Below are 27,801 nucleotides of genomic sequence, written 5' to 3'. Positions count from 1 at the left end.
TAAATGCTTGACAACAAACTAATTTTATTCCTGTAAGCCTCTACACAAGATTTCCAATGTAAATGATTGTGCTTTATTGGATAAAATACCTTTTTAAAATGAAATTGTCTTAAAATTAAGACTTTTTCTTTTAAAAATTTAAGTCTTGAAGAACAAGGGAATTTTATTTTTAATCAGAATCAGGAGTGAATGTATTGAACTCATTTGAATAGAATATTAATGAATTAAGAGCTATTTATCACATTAATATCACATTGAAGTGTAGAGCTGAATATGTGAAGCCAACAAAAGTGTCTTACACAGCCACAAAGTTAGCAGGTTAGCTGTGACACTGGAAATATTCTTTTGATTGGAATCCTCATCATCATGATTAGTGAAGTTTTATAGATTAAGAGATTCTTAATTATAAAATACTTTCTTAAGGATACTGAGTTGTGGCTTTTAGTATAATGCTAGAGGTGAAGTCTTTTTTTTTTTAAGATTTTATTTATTTATTTGACACAGAGAGAGAGAGAGAGAGAGAGATCACAAGTAGGCAGAGAGGCAGGCAGAGGGGGAGGGGGAAGAAGACTCCCTGCTGGGCAGAGATCAGATGTGGGGCACAATCCCAGGACCCTGAGATCATGACCTGAGCAGAAGGCAGAGGTTTAACCCACTGAGCCACCCAGGCACCCCTAGAGATGAAGTCTTATTATATTGTTTTTAATAAATAACAAAAAGGATATTTTCATGAAATTCTGACATGAACTGTGTTCTTGTTTCCACTCATCATGAGCTCATTAGAAAACAAGTCATATTTTAAAAAGTGTGACAATGACAGTGCAATAGTTACATATATAGAGGAAATGAGCTAATTATTTTATAGCTATATTAACTGAAACAGGTCAGAATTGGGCTAGATAGCTCTTCAAAAGTGACTGGTTAAGACAACATTTGTGAGGAATCCATCCTTCATTATCCACATTATTTGAGAGCTTTATAACTTCTAGAAGATATTGTATACAACTTTCATTCAATGGGTTAATACTTATAATCTAAAAAAAAGTTACATACATGTCAAAATATTTTCATTATGTAAAATACAGAAATAATAGGTCCTATCAATGGTGAAATTTCAGAAGACTATAGATGCCTAAGGTTCCTGTGTAAGGTCTTGAGCTTTGTTTTCTCCTTGGCTCACAGTAGAGTTCATACCATTCTGGTCAAACTTCTTATATTTTAAGTTCAAATCTTCCAGTCCCTCAGTTTTATCACCTGTAAAATGTAAGTAATAACAATCTCTCATGTGTGGAGTTACAGTGAGGATAAAATGAGACAACTCACATGAAGTGCTAACAGCAATGCCAGGCACATAGAGCTCAGTATACATCAATTTCCATTAGTGCTTAACAGCTCACTCTGTGACTTAGCAGTGAACACACTATTGATCTGTGGTTCTCAGACTTTGTGTGCTCTATTGTCACCTAATCAGCCTGTTGAAAATATAAAATATAAAAATATATGAAAATATATAAAATTGATATATGAAAAAATATAAAATATGAAAATATAAAAATACAATTTTTTGCTCTTCCCTGGGGAATTTGCATTTTTTTTAAAGAACTTGTGGTTATTCTGTTGCAGGAAATTCATAAATCACACTGTGAGGAAACACTGCTCTTGTCTATTGGAAGAGTAATTTGTTTTGGAAACTGCAGCCATGAGTGTGAAAGTCTACTTCAAGTGACTGAACCCCATGCTACTTTGGTTACTGGACAGACCTGGCTTTTTCTCCTAGATAGAAGTAGCAGTATAGTAGTCTGACTTCTTCGTATACTTTTCTTTAATTTAAATTCAATTATCCAATATATAGTGTATCATTAGTTTCAGACATAGTGATTTAAGAAAGTGATGTAAAAAAAAAAAGTGATATAAATAAGTCCCATAGGAAAAAGAAATCCAGTTGAAATTGCCAGAAGCCACCATGTTAAACTCATACTCAAAAAGAATAGGTGATCTACCTCATCTTGGTTGACGGAGGTGTCACTGCAAAACTTCTCCAGAGTGAACACAGATCTGATAAAAATCTTGTACTCTACACTGTTCTCAGGTCATGAAAAATTGTGTCTTAATTCAGCAGGTGAGGAGTGACTTGACATGGCATTGTGTCTTAAAGTGATGATAAGAATAAAGCTAATTTAATGCTGTTCATTTTATGGAAAATTTTTGATCTTCTTTTTTGGGCAGTAAACTTGTAGATTTCAGTGGTTGTGCCCTTAAAGCACTTAAATCCACTATAATTGGCTAGTAACCTATTAAACTTTTCTTTAAAAAGCAAGCAGGAAGTAATGCCATAAATAATTACTTATACATGGTGATTCCCTTTCAGGGAAGGTCTTGCACAGAGGTGACAGTCCCTGACAGACTCCAGATTTCATATCCTTTGGGGTTTGCCTCAGCTGCAGAGAGCCATCTTAGCTGACATCACACCATTTCTTGGGCATCCTTTATCTGGTGGCTGAGCCAGGTGGGAACAATTTAGCCATTTTTAGGGACATTCTTATAAGGAACACTTACTGCAGAGCTCATTGACACATTGGTCCAGTTATCAAAGTTTGATTTCTTCCTCTGTACAATCCTGCTTTCTCTCTCTTCCTTTAATAAATGTTGATAGTAAGTATCTTTAACCTCAAATTCTGTCTTAGTTTCTGCTTCCAGGAAATTCAATCTTCATTAATTGGTATAGGTGTGGTTTGAGAAAGTAGGTGATAATATGGGGTTTAATGCTGGATCACTATCTAGATGGCAGTGCAGATCACATCATTGGTCATATGTGGAGCATAGATAGCTCCTGAAACAAGATGATGGTCAAGTTCCTAAACTTTTACCTGTATTGAACTGGGAATTTATACTGGTGGATAGAATACATTAGCAGGTGTGATATATCATTCATTTGAAACTTTGAGGAGAAATAATAATGTTAAACATAGTGGTATTGAATTGCTATTATTTAATGCCACTGATACCCAAAGAAAGATAATGAGTAGCTAAGGTTCCAGGTGTAAAAGCCAGAGGACCTCTTGGTTGCATATAAAGAAGCTCTTATAAAGTCTAGGGGGAAGATAGAGAAGGTCAAGGTCTAAACCTAGGAATTAATATTCAGAGGATTGAATTCAGCGATGACTAAATGCCCAACCAAAGTAAGTCTATTATGCCAAGTACTTTGGTTGGGAAAGTCCAAGGTTCTGATGGGATGAGGACATCTACATGGATGTCTCTCAAGATTTTGACTTACCATATACCTTTGAACCTTTGAAACTGCAGACATGGTCCATTTATCTCTATCAAGAGTTAATACTACCCATCTCACACTGGAAGTCTTTATAAAGACCTCTCATCCATGTAGAATTGTGTGTCTGTCTCAGGACCCATACTACCTTCCTACTGCCAAAGGCCTATAACTAAGTTAGGTTGTACGTGGGCTGTGAACGGACATTAATATCTGAGACCCATAATAGAGCAGAGGATGTTCTGAGTAAGAAAGGGACAGTGCTCCAAAGGAGCTACAACCAATATTTGCTGGAAGGAGTCAGGGGAATAAGTGTGGACCTGAATTCTAAGAATGCTTGAACAAGGAGGCCCGAAATAAAATTTGCATATTGAAGAATTTATTGACTATGAACTCTAGGAAACAACCTGAGGGTTGCTGAAGGGGTCATGGGTGTGGGGATGGGGTAACTGGGTGATGGACATTAAGGAGGGCACTTGAAGTAATGAGCACTGGGTGTTGTATGCAACTGATGAATCATTGAATTCTACCTCCAAAACTAATAATACAGTATATGTTAATTAAATTGAATTTAAATAAAATAAAAAAAAATAGCTTGCAGATGTGGGGATGCTGGAATGAATATTTTTGGCTGGGAGGCCCATGAGCCAATTAGGTTCATGGGACCTAGAGGACACACCTTTTATCAAAGGCATAAGAAATACACTGGTTAGAAGAACACCAGTATTACCACAATTTACAATGTAGGTCTTTTTTGTAGGCCAGGGCTGGCAGTAGCACAGTCTGTTACAGGGCTTGGTTCAGACTGCAGTGGGCATATAATAGAACCCTGAAATGATGGAGGCCAGCTGGTGGTACTTAAACATCCTAAACCAGTCTGTTGTAGCATTGTCATGACCAGCAAGAATGATGGGGCAGTCTCTAACCTATAGAGTAATGGAAATGGTTATTAGAAAATATCATCTCAGGGGCGCCTGAGTGGCTCAGTGTGTTAAGCCTCTGCCTTTGGCTTGGGTCATGATCTCAGGGTCCTGGGATCAAGCCCCGCATTGGGCTCTCTGTTCAGTGTGGAGCCTGCTTCCCTCCTCTCTCTGTCTCTGCCTCTCTGCCTACTTGTGATCTCTCTATCTGTCAGATAAGTGGATGAAATCTTTAAAAAAAAAGAAAAGAAAAGAAAATATCATCTCAAAGGAAGAAGTAGATGGGTAACTGACCAAGGTATTATTCAGTTTGTGGCTATAGAAAAATCAAGAAAGGATAACTAGCAGCCTGTGATGTTGTACTTCAATAAAAAGTCATGATCCTAAATGCGTATTACTTAGTCCAAGAAGACTTTCTGAAAAGGCTGCATACTGTATGATTCTAACTATATGACAGTTTTGAAAAGACAAAACTATGAAGACAATAAAAGGGTCAGTGATTGCCAAGGGTTGGCAGAGAGGGAGAGATGAATAGGCAGAGCACAGAAGATTTTTAGGGCAGTGAAGCTCTTCTTAATGATATTATAATGGTGGATACATGTCATTATAAATTTGTCAAAATCCATAGAATGTACAACACCAAGAGTGAGCCCTTATATAAGCTGTGGACTTTGAGTGATAATGTGTCAGTGTGGGTTCATCATTTGTGACAAATATCCCATTCTGGTGGAGGATGCTGAGAGTAGGGGCAGGGGATATATGGGAACTCTCTACTTTCTGCTTGGTTTTGCTGTTAACCTAAAACTGCTTTTAAAAATAGAGTCTTCATAAGACAAGTCATGATCCCTAGTCCAGTTTTGGGATCTGATCCAGTTTTCAGCTCTGGAAACCATTATTGAAGTGGTGGGCAAATTCCTAGGAGAAAGAATATCTAGGTTCTTTATGTGTTAATGGTTCCTCTAGCCCTTCTCCAAAGGATCCTGCAGTCATTTACTTAAATAACTTTTCACTAGGGAAAAGGGAATGCTCAGGCATTTTGAGGTCTGTTGGAGTCCAGGTCTGAGATGATATTAATATCCAGGGACTCAGTGCTTCATCATGGTTCCCTTGTTAGAGTGGTGGCATAGAATGACTGGGCAATAAATGGAATGCTGGCCAACACTGAGCTTGCAGGAAGTCCACTGGGTCCATGAACCCATCTCATGGCCATTTCCCTGGTCCTGGGATATTAAGTGACTTTGGCATACTTGGCAGTTGGTACAGACTCCACATTGGGTCACAGTCATATGGGGTAAAAACTATAATAGCAAGGTAAACAAAGTGGAAGGCTTTTGAAACTTTCCCCCACACTCCCTACACAATTAAGGAAGTAAAGTAAAAAAACAGTATGACATCCTGGAGAAGGAAAATAGTGAAGATTAATGGTACACTTTAGGATTTAAAGGATACAGAAGTTATAGTCTCTAGGTATCTCTCTTTAATTGGTCAGTTTATGCTTGCAGAAGCCAGTGTCCGCAGGGTGGTAAGTGTAGACTCCTGCAAGTTGAAGCAAATATTAGCCCCAGTCACAGGCACTGTACTTTTTGGAGTAGATTAATAGGCCTCAGGTATGTTGTAATTATTTTAGAGAATATGTTATTTTCTATGGCAAATTAAATGAGGATCAGATATTCACATGGAATAGATAGTTTTGCTTAAAAACTTATGTTAACTGTCCTACTTATTGTAATAATATAGAATAAAGAGATCTGAACTGCCTGAGCATACTGTAGAACATCATATTAATTTATGTAAGTTGTTGATGATATTATGATGTTATGATGATTGGACCCAATGGTGGTCAAGAGGTAGTCAGCATACTGGAGGTTCTGGTAAGACACATATACTCCAGAATGATATGAGATGAAACCTGTGAAAATTTATGCTTTTTTTTATAGCTGTCAAATTTTTTAGGCACCCAGGAATTAAGAACATGCTTGTCCATCACCTAAGTGAAAGACCAGTCATTGTGTCTTGCAGTCTCCTATCCCGAGAAAGGTGTGTGTTATTTCTAAAACTAAGTAAAAAGATGTCTTGTATAGTTTGTGTCTTCTGCATCTGGATTTGATCTGAGATCATAGCTTAATTTTTATGTATTAGCCAGTTTTTCTGCACTGAGCGGGGTACTGCTGCCTTAGTCTGTACTTTTTCATTTGCCGTTCCCCTCATTCCTTCCACTCTCATTCACTCTCACCTCCACCCCCAGCCCAGCTACTTCTCCTGTAGTGTTCCTATGGTTCTTTTTACATCGGTCTTAACAAGAGCTATGCCTGTTCTCACTTGCACAGAAAACAGTGTTCCAGATTCAGTCAACTGGGTTCATGTTCCCCTGTGTAGTTTTTAAGGTTGTTTACTTAAATATATGATGTATTTTATTGTAACAGACACTGTTTTGCCAGCACTGCCTATTTCAGTGGCACTTCACAATCTAGTTTAAAAAGGAAATTGGGCATTTTAAATGGAAAAGAAAAACAAGTAAAAAAACAGAAAACAAATGTGTTATGGTTCCGGAGTCAGCAAATTTTACAGCTAAGGGTTCTGCTCCAACCTGTATTACAGGAAGTATGGAATTTGACAGCTTTGAGTGGAGCCCGAGGAGGAAAAAAGTCTACGCTGGGATCAATCTGTAGTGCAAGTGGACCTGTTTTTGGGACACACAGTCTGGCAGACCAAAGAGTATTAGGGGTTATCATTGGTGGGAAAAGATGTCATGTATAATTTGTGTTAAGCCTCAGTGAAAGCATCATAATGTGGGCCTTTGGCTTTCTGGAGTATGGTCTTAAACCATTTGCTGTGGAGAATTATATACCTTTCGAAAACAACTTTTGGTACTGGTTGAGAGCTGATTAGTGACCCAGTATATGATCTATTCTGGGAATGTTCCATGTGCACTTGTGAAGAATGTGTATTCTTTTACTTCTATTACTTCAGGATGGAATACTCTGAATATCTGTGAAGTCCATCTGGTCCAGTGTGTCATTCAGAGTCCTTGTTTCATTGTTGATCTGCTTAGATGATCTGTCCATTGCTGTGAGTAGGGTGTTACAGTCCCCTAATATTATTGTATTATTATCAATGTGTTTCTTTAATTTTGTTATTAATTGGTTTACATAATTGGCTGCTCCTAAGTTAGGGGCATAAATATTTACAATTGTTAGATATTCTTGTTGATTAGACCCTTAAATATGATATAGTATCCTCTTCATCCTGTATTACAGTCTTTGGTTTAAAATCTAATTTGTCTGATATAAGGATTGCTACCCCATCTTTCTTTTGATGTCTATCAGCCTCATAAATGGCTCTCTACCTGCTCACTTTCAGTCTGGAGGTGTCTTTGGGTATAATCAGCTAATCTTTGACAAAGCAGGGAAGACTATCCAGTGGAAAAAAGACACACTCTCTTCAACAAACAATGTTGAGAAAATTGGACAGTGACATGTAGAAGAATGAAACTGAACCATGTTCTTACACCATACACAGAGATAAACTCAAAATGGATGACAGACCTATATGTGAGACAGGAATCCATCAAAATCCTAGAGAATAATATAGGTAGCAACCTCTTTGACCTTGGCCATAGCAGCTTTTTGCTAAACATGCCTCTAAAGACAAGGGAGACAAAAATGAACTATTGGGACCCCATTAAGATCAACACTTTTTGCACAGCGAAGGAAACAGGTGACAAAACCAAAAGACAACCTACAGAATGGGAGAAGATATTCAAATGTCTTATCAGATAAAGGACTAGTTTCCAAGCTCTATAAAGAACTTGTCAAACTCAATACCTAACCCCCCCCACCCCGAAGAATCCAGTCAAGAAATTGGCAGAAAATATAAACAGACATTTCTCCAGAGAAGACATACAAATGTCCAACAGACATATGAAAAAATGTTCAATATCACTTGGCATCAGGGTAATACAAATCTAAACCACAATGAGATACCACCTCACACCTGTCAGAATGGCTAAAATTAATAATTTAGTAAACAGCACATGTGGGCAAGGATGAAGAGAAAGGGAAACCCTCCTATACTGTTGGTGGGAATACAAGCTGGTACAGCCACTCTGGAGAACAGTATGGAGGTTCCTCAAGAGGTTAAAAATACCCTATAACCCAGAAATTGCATTCTAGGCTTTTACCCAAAGGAGGCACACATTGTGATCTGACTGGGCACCTGTATTCCAGTGTTTATATAGCAATATCCACAATAGCCAAACTATGGAAGGAACCCAGATGTCCATTGACAGATGAATGGATAAAGATGTTGTGGGGGGTGTGTATATATATATATATATATATATAGAGAGAGAGAGAGAGAGAGAGGGAGAGAGAGAGTGTGTATTCCATTATATGTAATAGAATATTACTCAGCCATTAGAAAGGATGAAATCTTACCATTCAAATTGAAGTTAAGAGTCTGCCTTTGGCTTAGGTCATGATCTCGGGGTTTTGGGATTGAGCCACACATTGGGCTCCCTGCTCATTGGGTAGTCTGCTTTTCCCTCTGCTCCTTCCCCCTGACTCCTGCATGTATTCTGTCTTTCTCTCTCACATAAATAAATAAAATCTTAAAAAAAGATGGCTTTGAAAGATAAGGTAATTCCTGTTAGTCCTCAGAGGATTGGTGGGCCTTGCTCTCCCTTTTGCATGGAAGGAGAACTAACCTGGGTTAAATATATATAAACTCATGGGCAATGATGAATGCTGTGGCCAGTTGATCAGGAGCCTGGAAAAAGAAAGAATGGAAGATTATTGACAAGAAAGTCTGGGTTAGAGATGTGGCTGGACATATGGGAGTGATGTGAATGGTGAAGATAATTTTACCATGTGTTTATGTTCACAAGGTAGCATCCACCATAAAACTGATACTTAACAACCAGGTAAACAAAATTACTTTCCAGCTGATATCAGCCAGTCTCTGTCATCATCCACATAGTGCTGGCACAGGAGGCACGTGGATGATGTTGGCAAAGATTAAAGATATACAAGACCCCAAGAGACTGGACTCCCATTATGAAGACTTACTTATCTATGCTCACCACTGAATATCCAATATGCCCGCAACAGAGAACAGTGTTAATATGACACCATTACTCAAGAAGACCAAATAGCCTGTAGGTGGCAGGTGGACTACATTGGGCTCATTTCATCCCAGAAGGGTTATATTTTCTTATGTCTTACAGGAATAGACATGTATTCTGGGTGAGTTTGCCTTTCTTGTCCATATGGTCTTTGCCAACAGGACTGTCCAAGAGCTTATAGTACATTTGATTCATTGGCATAGAAAGCTGTGTAACATTATATCAGACCAGGGCACCCACTTCATTGCAAAAGAGGTTCATGAGTGAATCTACGGTGAGGTTCACTGACCATATCACATTCTATTCCACTCAAAAACTGCCAGCATGATAGATCATTGGAAGCTCAGAGGCAATGGTCTACACAGATGGGATGCTATCTTCTAGAATACTCTATATGCATTGAATCATTGACCTTCCTCAGTAAGAAGAATACACAGACACAGGGATCAAGGGGTGGAAATAGTAATGACTCTACTTACCATCACTCTCAGTGACTCATTGGGAGTTATGTGTTTCCTTTCCCCATACTTATGGGTTCCGCTGGGTTATAGGTCCTGCTCCCCATGGGGGTACATTGGCTCAAGGGGACACAGAAAAGTCCCAATGAATTATAAGCTTCATTTGCCAATTTTCACTTCAGTTGTCAACCTTGTTGTGTTTGGGAATCAAAAATAAGATGAGTCACTATCTCAGTGAGGTAGTTGATCATTTGGAGGACTTAATGGAGGAAGGAAGCAATGTAGTAGAACTCAGTTGATTCATTTGGGCCTATCTTAATACTCTCTCACACAATTGTGACTGTAAATGGGCTTGTATAGTGACTGGCCAAAAGGCATGGTGACACCAGGCTCAAATCCTCTTGGGCTGGTAACACTAACAAGTAAGTAGCCAGGCCAGCAGTAGTGCTAGCTAATGGTTAATGGAATCTAAAAAGAAGAGTGGAAGAAGAAAATAATGAGTATGAGTTGGGACTCTCAAACCCACTTCCATTTTAGGCACTGTGGTTATCTCACTAACATCTCTCTTCCAAGCTTCTTTCATGAAGAGAAGTACACCAGATATCCGGAGGAGCTTCTCATCCATTATGGAGAAGGAGATTGAAGTAGAAAAAGAGATGGATAGGCCACTCAACTTCCCATCAAGGAAGGAATTTTTGCCCAGCTGAGGGTATTCCCATCAGCAGACATATTTCAACTTCTTCAGAGGCTACATCAGTTCTAGAGAACAATTTTACCTGAGCTTACATCCTTGTTGGAGAAGCTTTTGTCTGATGACTAATTGAGGAGGTGAATAAACCAGCCAGTATGGGTTGCCAGAGGACCGTGCTCACTTCAGAGCACCCTGCTAGGTTGGCAGAGGTTTGATCAGGCCTGCATTTTCCCTCTGTCCAGTCCTACTTCCTTTCCTTCAAAAATGTTGATGACATATAAATGTATTACACCACCCAAACTCTATCTCTGATCTGTTTCTGGGGGAAGTCAGCCTGTGGCAGTGACTTACAGGAATGTAATACAAAACAGATTTAGAGATAGGCAAAAAATAATAGGACAATAATAAAGATAGGGACATAAACTACTTAAATTAAGCTATTATGCAGGTATTTCTTTTGAGTTCTATCTGCAGGACCTGGAGAAGCTCCAGATTTTCTAGAAGCCAGAGTAAAGTAAAAACAAGCCTAATAACTAGTAGAAACCATGTGTTTAGGGGAAGGACAAAAATTCCTCATCCTAAGAGCAGAGAATTTTTTTTTTTTTCTGAGAAAGGACACTGTAATGAAATGAACAACCTTAACAATTACAGTTGTGCTGCTTGGTTAACTGGATGGCACAATGCTATTTGTTACATTTATTTCAAATGGAATTACAATCAATCACATTCTCCTAAGCAGGTTTATTGTTTGTCATCCACAATCCACTGGCTCTGGATCAGTGGGCATGTATTAGTCATTGGATCAATTATCCAAGGATGTTTGGTTAAGGTGGTTTAATTGGAGATGGAGTATGCAGAACCACAATGACTAATGGTCATTATTATTGTTTATTTCATCCTCTTGTGCACCAGGATATTTGCTTGAGCTGATTTATTTTTCCTTTTGATTCTTCCCCCAAATGGTGATGCTACCCAGTGCAGAAGAGGACACTGGCAAGTAGGCTAAAGGGAAGAAAGAAGGGGGAAGGAGAAGAAATAAGTGGAACAGGAAGGGCCTAGAGAGTCTTCTGGCTGGATAATTTTTTCTTGAGTACCTGAATCACAAGTCAGTCAAGTTGTCTGATTTTTGAGCCCTTGATTTTCTAGGAAACTGAAAGAGAGATGCATTATAGGTTTCCGTATGGGAAAATGATCTTGTTTCATTTGACTAATTCAGAAAATAAATTATTTCTTTAAAAATATCAAAACATTGGTTTTATGGGAAATATTGAATCTTTAAAGCTAGGGTTATATTTGGATTTTGCTAGATTAGGATATATAAATAATAATTGTAATGGATTTCTTAAGGTATAAAATGGAGTTTTATATTTATTAAAGTTCATATTTCTAAAAACATTACATTAAAATGTAGCACCTCAAGATGAAAGGATTATTGAATATAAACTTTATGCCTTGGATCCAAGTGTTTGAATTTTAAAGCATTATTTGTTCTGTTTTTATTATTATGTTAGTCACCATACAGTACATCATTAGTTTTTGATGCAGTGTTCCGTGATTCATTGTTTGCATATAGCACCCAGTGCTCCATGCAATACATGCCCTCCTTAGTACCCATCACCGGGCTAACGCCTGCCCCCCCACCCCCAAAACCCTGTTTGTTTCCCGGAGTTCATAGTCTTCCATGGTTCATCTCTCTCTCCAAATTCCCCCCTTCATTTTCCCCTTCCTTCTTCTAATGTACTCCATGTTATTCCTTATGTTCCATAAGTGAAGTGAAACCATATGATAACTGACTTTCTCTGCTTGACTTACTTCACTTAGCATAATCTCCTCCAGTCCCATCCATGTTGATGCAAAAGTTGGTTATTCTTCCCTTCTGATGCTTAAGTAATATTCCATTGCATATATGGACCACATCTTCTTTATCCATTTGTCTGTTGAAGGGCATCTGGGATCTTTCCACAGTTTGGCTATTGTGGACATTACTGCTATGAACATTGAGGTGCACATGGCCCTTCTTTTCACTACATGTGTATCTTTGGAATATACCATAGGGCAATTGCCAGGTCATAGGGTAGCTCTATTTTTAATTTTCTGTGGAAACTCCACACTATTCTCCAAAGTGGCTGCACCAACTGCATTCCCACCAACAGTGTAAAGAGGGTTCCCCTTTCTCCACATCTTCTTCAACATTTGTTGTTCTTGCTTGTCAATTTTTACCATTCTACCTGGTTTAAGATGGTATCTCAATGTGGTTTTGATTTGAATTTCCCTGATGGTTAATGAGTCCATTTATAACAGCATCAAAAATCACAAGATACCTTGGAATAAACCTAACCAAAGAGGTAAAGGATCTATATTCTAGAAACTATAGAACACTTATGAAAGAAATTGAACAAGACACAAAAAGATGAAAACCATTCATGCTTATGGATCAGAAGAATAAACATTGTTAAAATGTTTGTGCTGTCCAAAGCAATCTATACTTTCATTGCCATTCTGACCAAAATGCCAATAGCATTTCTCAAAGTTCTGGAACAAATAATCCTAATATTTGTATGGAACCAGAAAAGGCCCTGAAAAGGAAATATTGAAAAAGAAAAACAAAGTTGGAAGCATCACATTGCCTGATTTCAAGCTGTATTTTAGAGCTATGATCAACAAGACAGCATGTTACTGGCACAAAAACAGACACATAGACCAGTGGAACAAAATAGAGAGCCCAGATATGGACCCTCAACTCTATGGTCGACAAGTCTTAGAAAAAGCAGAAAAAAGGATCCAATGGAAAAAAGTATCTTCAATAAATGGTGCTGGGAAAATTGAACAGCTATATATGGAAGAATGAAACTTGGCCATTCTATTACAGCATACACTAAGATAAACTCATAATGGATGAAAGACCTCAATGTGAGACAGGAATCCATCAAAATCTTAGAGAACAACATAAGCAGTAAACTCTTCGACATCGGCCACGGCAACTTCTTTCAAGACACATCTCCAAAGGCAAGGGAAACAAAAGCAAAAGTGAACTTTGGGGATTTTATTAATATAAAAGGCTTCTGCACAGCAAAGGAAACAGTCAACAAAACAAAGAGGCAACCCATGGAATGGGAGAAGATATTTGCAAAGTTGCCTCTTCAGGTTTTGTTTTTGTATCTAGACAGCTTTATAACTCTGAATACTTATATTAGAGTGTAAGTGACTTAAGGTACAAGTCAAACCCAGAGTAAACAGAAAGGACATAATAAACATAGAGATTAATAAAACTGAAACCAGAAAAGCAAGAGAGAAAATGTCCCTAAGTAATAATTGAATTGATAAACACCAATAATGAGAAAAAAATAAGTGAGGATACAAGTTACCAATATTATGAATAAAAGAGGTGATATTTCTAAAAATAGCTACTGATATTAGAAGGATAATTAGGGAATATTATAAAGAGTGTACACCAATAGATTTGACCACTTAGATGAAATGGACAAATGCCTCAAGAAACAAAACTTACCAAAACTGACCTAACATTTACACTGAATATTTTTGGCAAATATACTACCTAGATGATGTTTTGTACTTCTACTGCATTCCTCCAGGAGGCACATGATATAAGATTACCCCACTCTGAGATACGCCAGGTTTGATTCCTGGTTAAAGTGTAGAACATCAGACATGTCCATTATAAAAACACATATTCCTTTTACCTCCACTAATTTCTGGGGTGATACTGTGTAGGTATCCTGTCTCCCAACAATCTTTAACCCAGTGGTTTCAGCCGTCATTGATCATCCTAGCTGGGAAAATTGATAATTAATAATTGATACATAGGGCACCTGGGTGGCTCCGTCGATAAGTGGCTGACTTTGCACTTCAGCTCAGGTCATGATCTTTGAGCCATGGCATCGAGCCCTACATCAGGCTCCATGCTCAGCAAAGAGTCTGCTTGAGGATTCTGTCTCTCTGCCCTGCTTCCCACTTGCAAGTGCTTTCTCTCTCTCCCTCTCTCATGAATAAATCTTTACAAAAATAATTGATACTTAACTGATTATATGAGGTAAAATGCAGATTTTCTAATTGTGTTACCGCGTCTACATTTTTTGGCCACCATTCTTTTATTTTTTTATTTTTATTTTTTTTTTATTATTTTTTTTTTGGTGTTTTATTTTATTTTATTTTTTTAAAATTTTTAATTTTTGATAAACATATATTTTTATCCCCAGGGGTACAGGTCTGTGAATCACCAGGTTTACACACTTCACAGCACTCACCAAATCACATACCCTCCCCAATGTCCATAATCCCACCCCCTTCTCCCAAACCCCCTCCCCCCGGCAACCCTCAGTTTGTTTTGTGAGATTAAGAGTCACTTATGGTTTGTCTCCCTCCCAATCCCATCTTGTTTCATTTATTCTTCCCACTTAAGCCTCCATGTTGTATCACCACTTCCTCATATCAGGGAGATCATATGATAGTTGTCTTTCTCTGCTTGACTTATTTCGCTAAGCATGATACGCTCTAGTTCCATCCACGTTGTTGCAAATGGCAAGATTTCATTTCTTTTGATGGCTGCATAGTATTCCATTGTGTATATATACCACATCTTCTTGATCCATTCATCTGTTGATGGACATCTAGGTTCTTTCCATAGTTTGGCTATTGTGGACATTGCTGCTATAAACATTCGGGTGCATGTGCCCCTTTGGATCACTACATTTGTATCTTTAGGGTAAATACCCAATAGTGCAATTGCTGGGTCATAGGGCAGTTCTATTTTCAACATTTTGAGGAACCTCCATGCTGTTTTCCAGAGTGGCTGCACCAGCTTGCATTCCCACCAACAGTGTAGGAGGGTTCCCCTTTCTCCGCATCCTCGCCAGCATCTGTCATTTCCTGACTTGTTGATTTTAGCCATTCTGACTGGTGTGAGGTGATATCTCATTGTGGTTTTGATTTGTATTTCCCTGATGCCGAGTGATATGGAGCACTTTTTCATGTGTCTGTTCGCCATCTGGATGTCTTCTTTGCAGAAATGTCTGTTCATGTCCTCTGCCCATTTCTTGATTGGATTATTTGTTCTTTGGGTGTTGAGTTTGCTAAGTTCTTTATAGATTCTGGACACTAGTCCTTTATCTGATATGTCGTTTGCAAATATCTTCTCCCATTCTGTCAGTTGTCTTTTGATTTTGTTAATTGTTTCCTTTGCTGTGCAAAAGCTTTTGATCTTGATGAAATCCCAGTAGTTCATTTTTTCCCTTGCTTCCCTTGCCTTTTGCGTTGTTCCTAGGAAGATGTTGCTGCGGCAGAGGTCGAAGAGGTTGCTGCCCGTGTTCTCCTCAAGGATTTTGATGGATTCCTTTCGTACATTGAGGTCCTTCATCCATTTTGAGTCTATTTTTGTGTGTGGTGTAAGGGAATGGTCCAATTTCATTTTTCTGCATGTGGCTGTCCAATTTTCCCAGCACCATTTATTGAAAAGGCTGTCTTTTTTCCATTGGACATTCTTTCCTGCTTTGTCGAAGATTAGTTGACCATAGATTTGAGGGTCTATTTCTGGGCTCTCTATTCTGTTCCATTGATCTATGTGTCTGTTTTTGTGCCAGTACCATGCTGTCTTGATGATGACAGCTTTGTAATAGAGCCTGAAGTCCGGAATTGTGATGCCACCAACGTTGGCTTTCTTTTTCAATATCCCTTTGGCTATTCGAGGTCTTTTCTGGTTCCATATAAATTTTAGAATTATTTGTTCCATTTCTTTGAAAAAGATGGATGGTACTTTGATAGGAATTGCATTAAATGTGTAGATTGCTTTAGGTAGCATAGACATTTTCACAATATTTATTCTTCCAATCCAGGAACATGGAACATTTTTCCATTTCTTTGTGTCTTCCTCAATTTCTTTCATGAGTACTTTATAGTTTTCTGAGTATAGATTCTGTGTCTCTTTGGTTAGGTTTATTCCTAGGTATCTTATGGTTTTGGATGCAATTGTAAATGGGATTGACTCCTTAATATCTCTTTCTTCTGTCTTGCTGTTGGTGTAGAGAAATGCAACTGATTTCTGTGCATTGATTTTATATCCTGACACTTTACTGAATTCCTGTATAAGTTCTAGCAGTTTTGGAGTGGAGTCTTTTGGGTTTTCCACATATAGTATCATATCATCTGCGAAGAGTGATAATTTGACTTCTTCTTTGCTGATTTGGATGCCTTTAATTTCCTTTTGTTGTCTGATTGCTGAGGCTAGGACCTCTAGTACGATGTTGAATAGCAGTGGTGATAATGGACATCCCTGCCGTGTTCCTGACCTTAGCGGAAAAGCTTTCACTTTTTCTCCATTGAGAATGATATTTGCGGTGGGTTTTTCATAGATGGCTTTGATGATATTGAGGTATGTGCCCTCTATCCCTACACTTTGAAGAGTTTTGATCAGGAAGGGATGTTGTACTTTGTCAAATGCTTTTTCAGCATCTATTGAGAGTATCATATGGTTCTTGTTCTTTCTTTTATTGATGTGTTGTATCACATTGACTGATTTGCGGATGTTGAACCAACCTTGCAGCCCTGGAATAAATCCCACTTGGTCGTGGTGAATAATCCTTTTAATGTACTGTTGAATCCTATTGGCTAGTATTTTGTTGAGTATTTTCGCATCTGTGTTCATCAAGGATATCGGTCTATAGCTCTCTTTTTTGGTGGGATCCTTGTCTGGTTTTGGGATCAAGGTGATGCTGGCCTCATAAAATGAGTTTGGAAGTTTTCCTTCCATTTCTATTTTTTGGAACAGTTTCAGGAGAATAGGAATTAGTTCTTCTTTAAATGTTTGGTAGAATTCCCCCGGGAAGCCGTCTGGCCCTGGGCTTTTGTTTGTTTGGAGATTTTTAATGACTGTTTCAATCTCCTTACTGGTTATGGGTCTGTTCAGGCTTTCTATTTCTTCCTGGCTCAGTTGTGGTAGTTTATATGTTTCTAGGAATGCATCCATTTCTTCCAGATTGTCAAATTTATTGCCGTAGAGTTGCTCATAGTATGTTCTTATAATAGTTTGTATTTCTTTGGTGTTAGTTGTGATCTCTCCTCTTTCATTCATGATTTTATTTAGTTGGGTCCTTTCTCTTTTCTTTTTGATAAGTCGGGCCAGGGGTTTATCAATTTTATTAATTCTTTCAAAGAACCAGCTCCTAGTTTTGTTGATTTGTTCTATTGTTTTTTTGGTTTCTATTTCATTGATTTCTGCTCTGATCTTTATGATTTCTCTTCTCCTGCTGGGCTTAGGGTTTCTTTCTTGTTCTTTCTCCAGCTCCTTTAGGTGTAGGGTTAGGTTGTGTACCTGAGACCTTTCTTGTTTCTTGAGAAAGGCTTGTACTGCTATATATTTTCCTCTCAGGACTGCCTTTGTTGTGTCCCACAGATTTTGAACCGTTGTATTTTCATTATCATTTGTTTCCATGATTTTTTTCAATTCTTCTTTAATTTCCCGGTTGACCCATTCATTCTTTAGAAGGATACTGTTTAGTCTCCATGTATTTGGGTTCTTTCCAAACTTCCTTCTGTGGTTGAGTTCTAGCTTTAGAGCATTGTGGTCTGAAAATATGCAGGGAGTGATCCCAATCTTTTGATACCGGTTGAGTCCTGATTTAGGACCGAAGATGTGATCTATTCTGGAGAATGTTCCATGTGCACTAGAGAAGAATGTGTATTCTGTTGCTTTGGGATGAAATATTCTGAATATATCTGTGATGTCCATCTGGTCCAGTGTGTCGTTTAAGGCCTTTATTTCCTTGCTGATCTTTTGCTTGGATGACCTGTCCATTTCAGTGAGGGGAGTGTTAAAGTCCCCTACTATTATTGTATTATTGTTGATGTGTTTCTTTGATTTTGTTATTAATTGGTTTATATAGTTGGCTGCTCCCACATTGGGGGCATAGATATTTAAAATTGTTAAATCTTCTTGTTGGACAGACCCTTTGAGTATGATATAGTGTCCTTCCTCATCTCTTATTATAGTCTTTGGCTTAAAATCTAATTGATCTGATATAAGGATTGCCACTCCTGCTTTCTTCTGATGTCCATTAGCATGGTAAATTCTTTTCCACCCCCTCACTTTAAATCTGGAGGTGTCTTCAGGCTTAAAATGTGTTTCTTGGAGGCAACATATAGATGGGTTTTGTTTTTTTATCCATTCTGATACCCTGTGTCTTTTGACAGGGGCATTTAGCCCATTCACATTCAGGGTAACTATTGAGAGATATGAATTTAGTGCCATTGTATTGCCTGTAAGGTGACTGTTACTGTATATGGTCTCTGTTCCCTTCTGATCTACCACTTGTAGGCTCTCTCTTTGCTTAGAGGACCCCTTTCAATATTTCCTGTAGAGCTGGTTTGGTATTTGCAAATTCTTTCAGTTGTTGTTTGTCCTGGAAGCTTTTAATCTCTCCTTCTATTTTCAATGATAGCCTAGCTGGATATAGTATTCTTGGCTGCATGTTTTTTCTCGTTTAGTGCTCTGAAAATATCATGCCAGCTCTTTCTGGCCTGCCAGGTCTCTGTGGATAAGTCAGCTGCCAATCTAATATTTTTACCATTGTATGTTACAGACTTCTTTTCCCGGGCTGCTTTCAGGATTTTCTCTTTGTCATTGAGACTTGTAAATTTTACTATTAGGTGACGGGGTGTGGGCCTATTCTTATTGGTTTTGAGGGGCGTTCTCTGAACCTCCTGAATTTTGATGCTCGTTCCCTTTGCCATATTGGGGAAATTCTCCCCAATAATTCTCTCCAGTATACCTTCTGCTCCCCTCTCACTTTCTTCTTCTTCTGGAATCCCAATTATTCTAATGTTGTTTCGTCTTATGGTGTCACTTATCTCTCGAATTCTCCCCTCGTGGTCCAGTATCTGTTTGTCCCTCTTTTGCTCAGCTTCTTTATTCTCTGTCATTTGGTCTTCTATATCACTAATTCTTTCTTCTGCCTCATTTATCCTAGCAGTTAGAGCCTCCATTTTTGATTGCACCTCATTAATAGCTTTTTTGATTTCACCTTGGTTAGATTTTAGTTCTTTTATTTCTCCAGAAAGGGCTTTTATATCTCTCGAGAGGGTTTCTCTAATATCTTCCATGCCTTTTTCGAGCCCGGCTAGAACCTTGAGAATTGTCATTCTGAACTCTAGATCTGACATATTACCGATGTCTGTATTGATTAGGTCCCTAGCCTTCGGTACTGCCTCTTGTTCTTTTTTTTGTGTTGAATTTTTACGTCTTGTCATTTTGTCCAGATAAGAGTAAATGAAGGGGCAAGTAAAATACTAAAAGGGTGGCAACAACCCCAGGAAAATATGCTTTAACCAAATTAGAAGAGATCCAAAATCGTGAATGGGGAGAAAGGGGATAAAAAGAGGTTCAAAAAGGAAGAAAGAAAAAAAAAAAAAACAAAAAGAAAAGAAAAAAAAAGAAAAGAAAAGAAAAGAATTTTTAAAAAAAGAATACACCTAAGAAAAATGTAAAAAAGAAAAAATATATATATTAGATAAACTAGTATAAAATCGTTAAAAAAGAAAAAGGTAACAGTTAAAAAAAATTTTACCCGAAGGCGAGAAAAAAAAAAAATGAAAAAGAAAAAATTAAATTAACTGCAAGACTAAAAAAAATCACAGGAAAAAAGCCATGAGTTCCGTGCTTGGCTTTCTCCTCCTCTGGAATTCTGCTGCTCTCCTTGGTATTGAAACTGCACTCCTTGGTAGGTGAACTTGGTCTTGGCTGGATTTCTTGTTGATCTTCTGGGGGAGGGGCCTGCTGTAGTGATTCTCAAGTGTCTTTGCCCCAGGCGGAATTACACCGCCCTTACCCGGGCCGGGGTGAGTAATCCGCTCGGGTTTGCTTTCAGGAACTTTTGTTCCCTGAGCGCTTTCCGTAGAGTTCCAGAGGACGGGAATACAAATGGCGGCCTCCTGGTCTCCAGCCCGGAGGAGCTGAGAGCCCAGGGCCGCACTCCTCAGTGCGCGCTCAGAGAACCGCGCCAAGTTACTCCCGTCTGCCTGACCTCCGGCCACGCTCCGAGCTCACCGAGCCTGCGACCGGTTCAAGGTAACACGGAGCTGTGAGCTTACTGTCGGCTCTGTCTCTGTAGCCGGCTTTCCCGTTCCAATACCCGCAAGCTCTGCGACACTCAGACACCCCCGATCCTTCTGTGACCCTGCGGGACCTGAGGCCACGCTGACCCCGCGTGGGCTTCGCCCCGGTTTAGCCTCTGGAGCGATGTCCCTCAGCGGAACAGACTTTTAAAAGTCCTGATTTTGTGCACGGTTGCTCCGCCGCTTGCCGGGAGCCGGCCCCTCCCCCCGGGGTCTATCTTCCCGTCGCTTTGGATTCACTTCTCCGCCGGTCCTACCTTTCAGAAAGTGGTTGTTTTTCTGTTTCCAGAATTGCTGTTCTTCTTCTCTTCGATCTGCCGATGGATTTTCAGGTGTTTGCAATCTTTAGATAAGGTATCTAGCTCGGCCACCATTCTTTTAATAAAAAGAGCTTTCTTCTCTGTCTTGATCTCTCTTGATGCCTATCCCCCCCAACCAATCTCATCACTGTGAACTTATGAATTCAGTTTTTATTCAACATGTTGTAATCAATTATCATCATTCTTTTTAATGTGTCACTTGTACCAAGCCAGCTTTTGTACTTTGCTTTTTAATGAACCCATTAGTCTTTGTGCACCTACTAGCTTTTTGACGTGAGATTTTTTAGGCTTACCTTTTAAATTCCCTGCCCCGGGCCTAGAAATAACCATTTTTCTAGGAAGCACTTTAGTCGTGATCAGTGTTTAGAAACCAGATATGGGCGCAGATATACTCAGCGCTATTGAAGTGGATTTGCTTTAAGGTCTTTCAGGGAACAGAGCTAGGAAGTGTGTATGTGTGTTCATGGTATCTATCAATATGTATGCATACATAATGAACTTGTATTGATACCTCTCATTGAAATCCAACCCTAATATCCTTTGTCCTCACCTAGGAATGTAAAAACCCTACTTCCCGAAAACATCAACATATTTACTCATTTGTTTTATCCTATTATATACACAAAACAGTTGCATAATTGTACCACCCATACCTCCACCAAGAACAAAGCTGCTAAGCAAATGTCAATAGTTCTTTGCCACTTTTTTTTTTCCTTATAATATATTCTCTTTAGGGTGTATAGTCAAAGCCCTGTACTCAAAAGTTACTTGAATTTTTTTTTCTCTGTGTGATTGTTATCAATTTGGCATGCAGCTGGGTTATTTTTTTCTGTTTGCGTTTAAATTTAATGTCTGTATTTTTGTGTTTTTATTATATTTTTTAACATTTAAGATATTTACATGGTTCAAAATGAAAAGTACATAAAAATAGTCCACTAAAAGAAATCTCACTTTACTCCGTATACTTTCCACACTATCCCTACATACCTGGTAGTAAATATTTTCATTAATTTCTGATTGATATATCCTGTTCCATTTTGCAAAGAAAAGCAATTTCCCCTTCTTTTTCACATAATCGGTAAATATGCACACCATTGTATCCTGGACTCATGGAGAACCTCTTTATTTTTCCTTTTTAGCTACATTGTAGACGGTTTTCAATGTAGACCATCCTATGGAGCAGTCTGTTTAAGTCAACCACTCTCCTTTGAGCCATTGTTTAGAATGACTGCAGAGTTTTGTTATTATAAATTATTCCTGAATGAAAACCTTGTACCTATGCTCTTTGGTATTTGTGGAGGTGTGTCTTGGGGCAGATTTCTAGAAGTGGAGTTTTCAGTTCAAAAAGTAAATGCATATATAATTTTGATAAATATTATCAAATTCCCTCCAGAGGGATTGTTATCATTTTGCATTTCTAGCAGAAACTTATAAAAAATAACTGAATTTTCACAGCCTTGACAAAAATGTTATTTAGATTTTGGACTTTCTACCAATCTGATAGATGAGAAATGGTCAATAATGTTCTCAGTGACATCTTATTACGGATAAAGTTGAATATGTTTTCTTGTATTTAAAGGCCATTTTTATATTTTTTAGTGAACTGTTTGAGAGTTTTTTTCATTATATATAATATTTTGCAATTTTTTCTTTATTTTTAAAAATTCTTTATTTGTTATAGATGTTAGCCTTTTGACCATTATATAAGTCTCCTGATTTTTTTACTGGTCTTTTGACTTTGCATATGGTGTTCTGCCATATAAAAAATACTTTATTTTTATATGATTGATATTATAGACCTTTTCTTTCATTGTTTCTGGATTTTGGATTATAGTTTCTAACTTTCTTCATGCTCAGGTCAAGAGATAAATCAGCCATGTTCATTTTTTACATTTAGATCTCTGATCCACTTGGAATTTGATCTGGCAATTTTTATGAGATATGAAACTAATTTTTTTCTCAAATGACTATCCAGTTGTCCCCAAACCATTTATTTTTAAAGCTCCTTATTTTCCAAAACAGGAGGCGGCACAGAATTCATTTTGTGAGTAGTGGATGACTGAGAAGACAAACAATCTCAGAGACAGACAACCGCAGGAAACCACCATCAACCCTGGGCTAAAATATCTAAGAGAGAAGGGAATGTTCCTCAAGCCCAGTGTTTAGGGCCATCAGCAAATGCAGCAATCATGGCTGTCCTGTCCAATAAGATCTGAAGCCCTCTAGGAGCTGCACTTGCTGCCTAAGTATAGAAAGAGGTAGAAAAATGCTTCCTTTCTTCCTGACCTCCAGTCTCCCACCAATGGTTCCTATCGGCCAAATCCAGATGAAAGTCAATTACTGGGGCGCCTGGGACAGGCACCCTATAGAGCATAACTGTCTTGCAGAATAGAACAGAGATAGAAGGGAGCAACAATTGCTCTGGGAATAGGTGCTCCTAGGTGGCTCAGGTGGTTGAGCATCCAACTCTTGATTTTGGCTCAAGTCATGATCTCAGGGTTTTGAGATCAAGCCCTGTGTATGTCTCCGTGCTCAGTGCAGTCTGCTTCTCCCTCTCCCTCTGTTCTTCCCATGCACTCTCTCTTTCTTTCTTTCTCAAATATGTAAATAAATGAAATCTTGGGGAAAAAAAAAAAAGAGTTCCTCTGAGGACAAAGGGGGCAACTCAGTCCTCTACAAAAATTAAGAAAAATCCTTTATCTTTTCATTACAATGAATTCCTAGAAGATAACATGTAACTTATTAATACTCCAGTAGCCAAATTCCTCTAAGTAAATTTTAAAAGGTATACATGGATTTAAATATAGACTGTAACACAATCTTCTTATAGTTCAATCATCTCTCTTGAAAATAATCTAGATCAGTGAGAAATTTATTATGTATGTGTGTGGCATGAAGCAGAACTGAGGAAATTAAGAATATAGGGATGGAATTAGAAAGATTTTACTTACTTATTTTTATTATGTTATGTTAGTGCAACTTTGCCTAAAGAGGCAGAAACAGAACAGAGAAGCTTGTGAGCCTTGAAAGGATCTTGGATCAGGAAATAAAAAAACAAAAACAATAAAAGACATTTGGGGAACACTTGAAGAAATGTAAATATGAATGGAATAACCTCATTTTATTGAGTATTTTCGGGTGTGGTTAATGCCTCTCACTTATGTAAGAGAATGTCATTTTCAGGAAATGGATGCTGAAGTATTTTTAGTGTTGAAGTATTTAGGGATGATGTCTGCAACTTATTTTCAAATGGCAGAGAGACGGACAGAAAGAGACAGAGAGAGAGAGAGGTGCAAAGTGAGAACAACTGGTGAATTTAGGTAAATGGAATGGGGATATTTTTCTATTCTTTAGCATTTCTCTGGGTTTGGAATATCTCAAAATAGCAAATTGGGAGAAAAAAAAATGCTCCCTCTGGATGGATAATTAGGATAATTTTCTTGATTCCTAGTTAGACCCTAGGAATCATAGAAGCATCAGGCACATTGATTTAATTCTTAATACAGCCAGAACTATATTACCATGGGAAAAAAGTAAGGTTAAATAATGTTGCTGGTGTTGCAAGGGTTATAAGAGCAGTAAGAGGTGGATGGAGGGCAGTGATCAGTTCTACAGCCTGTGTTCTAAACCTCTATTTCTTACAGTTTGGCTACCCAGGTGCTTGAATTCCTCCTTTTTTCTGGGGGGGGGGGGAAGAGGTTGGTGATTTTATTTTCCTTTGCATAGTAAATGTTTTCTCCATAGGTAGACCAGAGTTAAATTCTGCCCTTCTGCCCATTCTGTATTAGGCTTATGACAGTCAAACAAAAATTGCACTGAATGAAGTTCTGAAGTTGAACAGGTAGCAAAGTCTTTATTCCAGACTACTACAGTAAGAGGAGAGGCTGGAACCTGATCCGGTTCTACTGTAGTGACACGTAAGGCTGGAACATTTTTAGCAGCCAGGATGGTGGGTGAGGAGGATCATAGGGTGTGTGTATTTGCTAATTAGTCTTCTCTAAAGGAAAAGTAAACTTTCTGTATCCTTGTGGCAGGAGCTAGTTTTACAACATGGAGGAGGGTGTCTGTGGGATGTTAGTCTCTTCTCTTCCCACAGAAACTAGGAGATAGGGATGCTATCTACCTTGATAATTACATTTCAAAGGGATGTCTTTCTCAAGGAGAAAGACATTACAGAATTATAAAACTAGTAAGAAGCTTTTTAACAGATTTACATCTCACAGAAGCAGAGAGAAAGGATTTACAGTGACAAGTTTTCTAAAATAAATGCTCTCAGAAAAGGCAAGCACGTCTAACATTTAGTCAAGTTAGGGTAATGATAAGGCTATTTTGTTTATGATGTTGTAGGTTTACCGAGGTCTTACTGAGAGATAAGCAACTTAGGTGTCCCACGACAGCCCTCAGTCCTGACTTGATCTTAAACTGCTCATGACTATAGACAAATCCTTCTTTTCCTTTGGAAAACAGTAGTACTTTCCCTCCTCTGCTCATATACTTTCCTTCTCCTCACCTTAGTTCTGCTGAGTGTTCCCTTTACAGATCCGTGATTCCCCTCTCTCACTTTCTTCCAGAATTTGTAGTCCTCCTTTCCCCCTTCTCCTTTGTTTCTAGGGAGGAAACATCTATTCGATCCCTTCCAGTTCTGATTCTCTGTGGGTCTCTCTCACTGTGCACCCAGGAAGAAGTAAGTAGGACTGTACCACTGCACTAAAGAGTCTGGCTCTTTTCAGAATTTCTTAAGAGGTGATGATTGGAAAGATTTCTCTAGTGCCATAAGAGTAACAGAGTGAATTGCTGATGGGCAGGAATTATGGAATCAGAGCAATGTGGTCCCAGATTTGCAATTTGCTGTGTAGCTTTGAAAAAGTCTGTTAACTTCTCTAAGCTTCAGTGCATTTGTTTGCAAACTAGAGGTAATTAATATAGTGCTAACCATAAGCATTAACTACGGTAATGGCTGTAAATCCAGTGTTGAGTACTTAGTGACTAATCACTTTTTCTGTGGGGAGAAAAACAAATGCAAAGTTTTGCCATATTTAACATCAAGAGCTGCTTTGAGAAGATTTAAGGCAACATTTTCTCAGGTAGAGCATGTGAGTCCTTTCTTTTTGTGTTAGATCTGCCCTCACAAATGGGTGTTGTAAATTTATGTTGTGTCAACTTAGGTAAAACTACATTTCCCAGAATTCCTTTCTGGGAATTCATTTAGACCATACAAGGCCTTTTGCAGGGGACATGGCAGGTAGAATTGAAGCAGCAGCCATATTCTCTATGCCCAGGAGGTCAGCATAGGGACTGGAGGTGTTGCTGCAGCCCCCTACAGGTTGTCACATGTGTTAGATGATCTGCTGGCTCACCTCCAGCTTTCTGCTGCTTTTCTGTCTCCAAGTTTCTCTGATTCTTGGATCAGACCTGTGCTTAGTTCTGTGATGAAGGGTGCCAGCTTCCCCTGCAGGATACCGCCATCAACATAGCAGGAGCTTGGAGGCAGCAAGAGCCTGCAGTGGCTACTAGTTCTTTCTATGCATTCTGATAGTTTCCAGTTTCTCCTTGCTTCTGCCATTGCCCATCTGTCTGCTCTTCCTGATGCCCTTGTCTGCAGATTCAGGCTCCAGTACCAGAAGCAGGTGGAATAGTTTCACAGAGACTCCTTAACCTGCTCCGCTGATTGTATAAAGTCAAATGCATATATGATTCATCTTTTACTGCATCTTATTTGTCTTCGCGATTTAGTTTTTGTGATTGAGCCTTGTCAGATACAATCCGTACTGAGTTTCATCAGAGAGCTGCTTAGCTCAAGCTTGATATCTCTTAGTTACTAGGAAAATTCCAGTAAAAAATAACCATTTCCTGGGGAGTGAGAAAGAAGGCTCTGTGCCTGGGTCTTCAAGCCTGGGCCTTCTCTCTCTCTCTCTCTCTCTCTTTCTCTCTCGTGTGTGTGTGTGTGTATTTCCTATTTCTAATTCCTTTGAATCAGACTAATTCTAGGGTGGTGTTTTGACTCCATCAGCGATTACAAGTTCTAATGATAGCCTTTCCTAATGTGGTGACAGAATATCACATAACTTTGCAGTTGTTACTTTGGTAATTTCTAATCCAGGCTTTGAATGACTTATGTAGTCAGTGTGTGCAAAACTGCTACTTTTCATGTTTTGAGGATAATAGGCAACAGCTACTTTTGCAAGATAAGATATGCAGTATAAAATATAATAAAAAAATATGAGTAAAAGTGTTAGTTCAGAGAGGCAGCAGATTGTAGGAGTTCGAAATGTAGAGTCGACCAGACAGCCTGGAGTTTTGATTGTTAGCTCTGAGCTGACTAATCATGTGATTCACGCTGGGAGATTACTTGGCCTCTCTGTGCTTCAGGCACCTGCTCTACTGTCCCGGATCAGAGTGGTGCTTGTGGTAATGCAGTAATAAAAGTCCCTCAGAGCCGTGCGTGGCACAATGCATGTAGAAACTGTGGGTTCATTAAAGTGGATTCTTTCATGTAAAGTAGAAACCACTTATTTCCTCATTGATTTCATATAAAGTAGAGACCACTGAGGGCAGGGACTAGGCCATCTACCTTTATATCCCCTACCTGCCCCATTGAAGGTGTATGTTGGGGTACCCCCACCCCCCACAGTTTCCCCTCCAGGATATGGGTTCCTGATTCCTGCCACTGCTGGGAATGTTACCCCCTAAGCTAGCAGCTGAGTCCCTCCCCAGGAGTTGCCTTGGGCCAAAGGGAGCTGCCAAGGTTAGGCTTCCCCCTACAGGGAAGTACACATATAGTGACTGGTAGAAATGGGGTACACAGGATAGGCTCCCTTATCTCAGTGTAAGGTGCCTTGTCTCCACATGGGCTCAGCCAGGCTGGGCCTCTGTTCTCTCTTCATTACATTTCAACCCCAG

The 27,801-nt window shown here is 38.8% G+C and overlaps 1 protein-coding gene across 1 annotated transcript in view; it reads right to left on the bottom strand.

The window, feature by feature from the left end:
* The window catches only part of TRPC7 (transient receptor potential cation channel subfamily C member 7), a 173,561-nt gene extending 147,097 nt beyond the window's left edge, over positions 1 to 26,464 (bottom strand). The window contains exon 1 of the mRNA XM_045075655.1: positions 26,259 to 26,464. Coding sequence (XP_044931590.1) covers positions 26,259 to 26,464 — 206 coding nt within the window. The remainder of the gene's footprint in view (positions 1 to 26,258) is intronic.
* Positions 26,465 to 27,801: the final 1,337 nt, after the last annotated feature.

This window comes from Mustela putorius, unplaced genomic scaffold, assembly GCF_011764305.1.
Source record: "Mustela putorius furo isolate JIRA1106 unplaced genomic scaffold, ASM1176430v1.1 tig00000145_pilon_pilon_pilon, whole genome shotgun sequence".
NCBI lineage: Eukaryota > Metazoa > Chordata > Mammalia > Carnivora > Mustelidae > Mustela > Mustela putorius.
This window is presented reverse-complemented; position numbering and strand designations above follow the sequence as displayed.